The following is a 7,830-nucleotide window of genomic DNA, read 5'->3' as shown; positions in this document are numbered from 1 at the left end:
GGTAAAAAGAAAAATACGGTATGGAAAAATATAGCAAGGTGATTAAAAAAAATGAAGGACTTCTGAATTCTTCTTCTGTGGAGGGAATACATTACAATAAATTTTCATCAGATGATAGTGTATATATAAAAAGGAACAATTTAGATAAGATGCATTATGCATATAATAAAGATAATAATAATAATAATAATGATAATAATAGAAATATTGTTAGAAAGGGTTTTATGCCTATTGAAACATATGAAGATATAAAAGAAGATACAAATAGTAATAATCATAATAATAATAATTATAATAATAATTATCATAATAATTATCATAATAATAATTATTATGGTCGTCATCATCATAATAATATACTTAAAAATTATAAATATGATAACTACAATAAAAATGGTTTTAAAAAATATGATGATTTAAATAAATATTATTTTTTAATACCAAACAATAAGAACAATGCACATATAGATGAATATCCTAATTATCGTGTTAGTAATAAATTAAAAGGTACAAATATAAATAATCATTTGAATGATCCACATATATTTAAAACATCAGAATATAATTATAAAAACCTAATAGATAAAGACACATCTTATCATATGTATCCAATGCATAATAATATACCTTATATCCATAATATGAAAAGTACTCATACAATAAAAAGTAAAAATTGTGATTTGAATAATATCTCACAAAATTTGTATGTTTCTTCTAACCCTTATATTTCTTTAGACTCATATGATAATATTATATATTCTCCTAAAATAGGAAACTATCCAATTCATTTAAATGAAAATATTTTTATTACTTCAAGAGATATGAATTCCTCTTCAAGACAAATATACAAATATATAAATAATAATAATGTTCTTAATAATAATATGGATAGTCACATGAATAAAATGAATGAACACATCCATACTAAGGAAACAAAAAATTACACATTACAGGAATGTCCTCATTATATATACGAATCTAATGTTGATATTGAAAAGGACTATTATATAAACGATAATAATATTTGTGGGGGCGCTAAGAAAAAAATTATATCATATCATCTGGAAGAAAAGAACCACAAAATGGATGATAGTAAGGGTACCATGAAAAGAAACATTAATAATGTCAACTATGTTAAAATTAATCATAAGGTAAATGATGATAATAAAAAGGTAAATTATGATGATGATAATAAAAAGGTAAATTATGATGATAATAAAAAGGTAAATTATGATGATAATAAAAAGGTAAATGATAATGATGATAATAAAAAGGTAAATGATAATGATGATAATAAAAAGGTAAATGATGATGATAATAATAAAAAGGTAAATGATAATGATGATAATAATAATATATCAAAAGATATAATATATGATGAAAAGAATAATTTTATGAAATGGATGTCACATAACAAACTAATGAAGAATATTATATCATCATATAATGAAGATGTAAATATAGAGAATCATGGTTTATTCAATTTATTATTTGATATATATGGATTTAATAAAGATATCTTCAAAGAATATTTAGTACATAATAAGGAAGAGACAATAAAAGATGTTATAAAAAATATACTTAATGAATTATCAAATGAAAAAAATAATAAAATATCAGAAAAACTAATTTTTTTAAAATATTTATTTAATGAATATGGTCATACAGAATATCCAAATTTAATATCTTTAAAAAATTTTAAATTAATTTTTAAAAATTATAAAAATATATTTTCTTCAGATAAAATTGTACTATTTATATTTAATTGTTTAGATAGAGGAAAAAGATATCATATCACACAAACAGATTTTATTATTGGTATGCTTGCTTGTAGTCCTCAAATTAATAATGATATTTCGGATGATACCGGGAAATTACGTCATCAATTAATTTTTAGAGCATATGATTTAGATAGAGATGGATATCTTAATGATAATGAATTTCTTGTTTTCTTATATCATATTTATGAACTATCACAAAATTTACAATATTCAAAATTAAAAAATGATAAAAAAAAATTGAAAGAATTTGTTATACAGGAAAAAAATAAAATTATGAAAGATAAAAAAAAAAAAATAAGTTATGATATATTTTATCATCTAGTTCTTACTAAACAAATTCAAGGCACTACAAATTTGCTCAGATCTAATTATGATGTATCTTCAGTTGTCAAGAAATATTTTCTATACACTTATGCTAAAAATTTTATAACCGATACGTATATAAATATGGATACTTCTTTTTTTATAACCACAAAAAAATATATTAAAAATGAGCACTTGAAAACACAAAATTTCCCAAATCATGAAAATGAGGTACATATTATACATAATGATGAAGTCATATGTAATCAAGAGGACCATCAAAAAGCTAATTACGTGACAAACCAGTATGATAACCTAGCTCAAGAAAAAAAAGAAACACATTCTGAAGATCATTTTCATGATAGTATATCAAATAATAATAGTTACGCTGATGTTAATGCATGCATCGGGGAAATGTATGTTGCATGCGATGAGAGTGAACAGAATGTAGAAGAACACCCATATGAGTGTGTACGTGAAATGGTTCATTCGGAAGGTGAAGAAGCAGAAAAGTGTCTAGAGGTAAAGCAGGAGATAAAAGGAGACATGGATTTCATACAAAGTGGTGATGCAGCAAGGGGGGGTGTAGAATGTGTAGATGTAGAATGTGTAGATGTAGAATGCGCAGATGTAGAATGTGTAGATGTAGAATGCGCAGATGTAGAATGTGTAGATGTAGAATGTGCAGATGTAGAAGGTGCAGATGTAGAAGGTGCAGATGTAGAAGGCGCGGATGAACAAAGTAATAATCATATACCTATAAAGGACAAAATAAATAATGAAGATGTTTTTTTTGATAATAACAATGATAAGGAACATATAAGAAGTAATTCATCAAATGAGGAATCCTTTACCAACCAATTAAAGGATGAGATAAATAGCTCCAATGAAAAAGATGATGAGGAAAAAGAAGATAGTTTAAAAAAAACTGAGAAGTTAAATGAAGAACATATAGAAAAAGATGGAAATAATATATCATACTTTTTAGATAATAATAATATTGTGAATTGCAATGGTGTGGATATACAAAACAATATTTCAGAAAGAAATATAATATATAATGTGAATGACAATTTATATGATAATGTTGCCAAAGATAGATATAATTATTTTGAATATGATAAGAAACCTATAAATAATGAAGAAGATATGAATAAAAATAACAATAATGATAATATCAATTGTAATACAAATGTATCATATACCAATATTAATAAATTTGTTACTAATAATAAAGAATATTTTATTAATAATAAAAATAATGAAAATGATAAAAAAATGTTCCCTTCATATAAAGAACAAAAAAATTCAACAAATATGAATAAAAGTTTACCTCATTTTGGTAAAAAAGAAGATGATATACAAGATAATGTGATTAATAAAGAATTACATATAGAACATATAATAGAAGATAAAATTGAGAGAATTAAAAAATTAGTTAAAATATATCGAGAAAAATATATTACAGATCATAGATTAAATACATTAAATCAAGATATAGCATTCAAAATATTTACTATGTTTTATAAAGTATCTTATGGAAAAAAGAAACATACATATACATCTTTTTTTGAAAAGTTCCAAATATGTACATACAATGATATTCTTCTTTTATGTGATGAGGTTGCAAAATTATTTAAAATGGAAAACTCATTAGAAAACGTTACATTACCTTGTAAAGTTTTTGGTGATGTACATGGAAATTTATATGATCTTTTGGACTTCTTTAATTTATATAATTGGCCTATGCATAATAATAAGAATTTATTACTTACTGAAACCGATTTAAGAAAATTTGAATATATCCATAATGATAAAGATATACATATAGATAAAAATAAAGATATGCAATATAATGATAATGACATTAAATATGTATTTTTAGGAAATTTAATAAATAGAGGAAATTATTCTTTAGAAGTTATTTGTTTGTTATTCAGTTTAAAAATTTTATTTCCAAAACATATTTATCTTTTAAGAGGAAATCATGAAGATAGATTATTTAATTATATTTATGGTTTTTATAAAGATATCGAAATCAAAATGAAAACAAATATGGAATATATGGGAATTATAAATTATCAAGAACAAGTTATTTCTGCTCATTCATATGAACTATTCAACAGAATAAATGATGTTTTTGAATTTTTCCCATTATGTGTTTTATTAGATAAAAATATTCTATGTATACATGGTGGTATAGGTGATAGTGTTATGACCATTTCAGATTATCAACATATACATAAACCTATTTTAATTCCACAAAATGTAGATAGATATAGTAATAATAAAAGTGAACATGTCAAAAAAATTATTATAGACACTTTGTGGTCGGATCCTATTAATTATAATGATGAACTAGATTTACAATTATTAAAAAATTCATCTACTTATGATATAATCCCATCTAGAAGAGGAAATATCACATTCAAATTTGGAAAACATAGACTTAATGATTTCTTAAAAAATAACCAACTCAAACTAATTATAAGAGGACATGAATGTGTTCAAGAAGGATATAAATATTCTTACAAAAGAAAATTGCTAACCCTCTTTTCAGCTAAAAATTATTGTAACAAATATAATAATAATGCATCCAATGCATTCATTGTGAGAAAAAATAAAAATATTATTATCTTTAACCAAATATTGAAATGTCAACACAATTGTAATACACTTATAAACAATGAAAATAAACAACTCACCATAAATCAGCTACAAAAAAATAACTTTTCTAATGATAAATCGAATGATAAGAAAACCTCTCCATTTTTTAACAATAGACATCTGACAAAGAAAACATTTGTATCTCATGGATATTTGTCAAAATGTGATGAAGAACTGAAGAATGATCAATTGAACAACCATTCTTCTACGAAAAATTGTTCAGGTAATAATAAAAATTTTAACAAGGATGTGGATAAAAGTTATATGAACGGTTCAGGTGATAATAAAAATTTTAACAAGGATGTGGATAAAAGTTATATGAACGGTTCAGGTGATAATAAAAATTTTAACAAGGATGTGGATAAAAGTTATATGAACGGTTCAGGTAATAATAAAGAGGATCTTAATAATAGTAGCAGTGTGCCGACGACTAACATTAATGAGCTTAATAAAAATGGTGCATTAAGTATTTGCGAAAATGAAGTATTGATGAATAATAAATATGGGGTGGGTTCAAATATAAGTGAACAAAGTAGAAACAGTACTGAAAATGTGGCTAGTAATAATGATATGGATATAAATACAGTAAACCAAATAAGTAAAAGTATAATAAAAAAAAAGTGGAGAGACACAAGAACGAATCAAAATTTGAATTCGAATAAAATGAATAGGAATAATAATTCACAATTGATTAATGATATGGGATCTGTTAATATGTGTAAGGAAGTTGAATATGAAGAAGCTGATAAGATAGAAAAGGAGGTACAAAGGGAGGAACAGAACGATATACAAAATAATGTACAAATCAATTTACAGAATGATGTACTAAAACAAGTTGAGAACATAAATGGTGAAATATCGAATGATAATATGCACAATAAAACTGATGTACATTATATTTCTATGAATGAGATAAATAGTGATAAAATAAAAAGTAGTCATATTAATGATAATGTATATGATAAGAATGAATCATCAACATTTTCTTTTGAACATAAGGAAACATATGATGAAAAAGGAGATAATGAAAAAGAACAAAGAAACTTGGAAAGAGCAGATTCTGAAAAAAAGAATATTGTAAATGATGATTATGATTTTTATAGTTATGATGAAATATATATTAATAGTTTAATAAATAGTAAAATATGGGAGAAAAATGATGATGATTATAAAATAATAGAAAGGAAAGATACAAATGATGAGTTATATAAAATTGAAGATGAATTACAGAAACAAGTTAATATACATAATGTTATAAATGAATTTTTTAATAATGAAGAAATTTATCAAGAAAAAACAGATAGTAATTATAACATGTCAAATGAAAATGAGAGTATATCAGGAGATAATGAAAATTCAAAAAAAAATTATTATTCAAAATTATTAAAAATTAATGAAATGTATACTAATAAACATAATGATGGTGAAAAAATAGATGAGCAAATGAGTGATATAAATTCTGTAGACTTAATAAATGAATTTACATCAAAGTCATTGGATTTTATGATGCCACCTAATTTAGGTTTAGGAAACAGAACGCAATTAAAAAAGGATATGAGTACAAAGGAAAATAACAAGGATCAAAGGAATAATGTTACTACCTTGAAATCATTAAGAGGGGATAATAATATAAAGGATTCATCAAATAAGTAATATATTAAAAATATGAATTTTTTAAAATGTGTATATATATATATATATATGAATACTTTATATATTATATATTTTATTCTTTTTATTATAGGATGCAGATGCAGTGCTTGCCACCTGACCCAAAACCGCAAACAAAAATTACCTTTCAAAAAAGTTTAGAGAAAATTAATGATTCGTAGATTTCTAAATTTTTATGAAAAAAAAAAAAAAAAAAAAAAAAAAATATATATATATATATATATATATATACATATTGACACCTTAATGATATGTGTGATTGCATATGTTATATTTAATATATATATGTTTATATTTATATTTATTTATTTTAAAATTATTTTAGTAAAGTATTTAATTTATTATTTTTATTTTTGTTTTTGTTGTGATGAGTGTAATATTTCTTATATTATGCTGATATGTTATATATTGACAATATATATATATATATATATATATATATATATATGCAATATAATAGACATATAATTGTGTATGGTTAAATAACATTATTGTTAATTATAAAAATAATTGTTGTATATTGTTTCAGATAAACATAATGCCTTATTTAAAGATATAGTTTGTCCATATGACATATTTTCTCTTTGTAATATTTGATTATTTATAGGATTTTGGAAATTTTTAATAATATGTATAAGATTATTATAATAAATTTCTTCTGTATTTTCTATTTTAAGAAAATCGACCACCTCTAATATATTATCGAGACCAAAAAAATGTTGTTTTATGAAGGATTCATAATTTATGGATTCTATTATATCGTTATTTTTTTGAAGCACATTATTTTGAAGTGCATCATTTATTGATTCATGGAATGAAGGATTCATTTGTTCATCCAACGAATTTATCATATTATTTTCATGTTGTTCCTTTTTTTTTTTTTTTTCCTTTTCTTCACACGATTGTAGAAATGTGCATTCCAAAGGTTTTAATAAAGCACGTTTTTTGTTTGTTTCGGTTTTTGTAAAAAGAAAAACATATATTTGATCAATTATAAATTTTATGACATTCTCAGGTTTCTCTATTAATATTTTATATAGAAGTAATACTAACAATGTTGGAATATTATTTTTTTCTAAATAATATTGTAAATCATCATGTATATATATTTTGGAATCTTTTATATTTTCTAAATACAATTTGCGATATTGTTCATGTATGTGTTGTTGATCGTCATGTTCGAATATCATTTCGTTTAGTTCATGCTCTTTTTCATTTTTATATTTTTCACGTTGTCTTTCTCTTTCTTCTGCATCATTTTCTTCTTTCTCATTTATTATCTTATCATTTATATTTGTGTTTAATTTAGGTATCCCCTCATTAAAGCCTTTTAATTTTTTCCCTATCTTAACCATTTTTCGTCGAGGAAAAAAAAAAAAAAAAAAAAAAAAAAAAAAAAAAAAAAAAG

At 22.8% G+C, this 7,830-nt stretch overlaps 2 protein-coding genes across 2 annotated transcripts; one reads left to right on the top strand and one right to left on the bottom strand.

Moving 5' to 3' along the window:
• Positions 1-20: 20 nt before the first annotated feature.
• PRSY57_1017600 (serine/threonine protein phosphatase 8, putative) lies at positions 21-6,583 on the top strand (the record flags this gene model as incomplete). The annotated part of the gene is made up of 2 exons (XM_012907765.2): positions 21-6,400; positions 6,496-6,583. 2 exons carry the CDS (start codon positions 21-23, stop codon positions 6,581-6,583), a joined length of 6,468 nt encoding a protein of 2,155 aa, XP_012763219.2.
• Positions 6,584-6,916: 333 nt separating this feature from the next.
• PRSY57_1017500 (hypothetical protein) lies at positions 6,917-7,777 on the bottom strand (the record flags this gene model as incomplete). The annotated part of the gene is made up of 1 exon (XM_012907764.2): positions 6,917-7,777. One exon carries the CDS (start codon positions 7,775-7,777, stop codon positions 6,917-6,919), a length of 861 nt encoding a protein of 286 aa, XP_012763218.2.
• Between the last annotated feature and the right edge of the window lie 53 nt (positions 7,778-7,830).

Source organism: Plasmodium reichenowi, chromosome 10, assembly GCF_001601855.1.
Source record: "Plasmodium reichenowi strain SY57 chromosome 10, whole genome shotgun sequence".
Classification (NCBI taxonomy): Eukaryota; Apicomplexa; class Aconoidasida; order Haemosporida; family Plasmodiidae; genus Plasmodium; species Plasmodium reichenowi.
The sequence above is the reverse complement of the archived record's forward strand: the minus strand, read 5'-3'. Positions and strand labels throughout refer to the sequence as shown.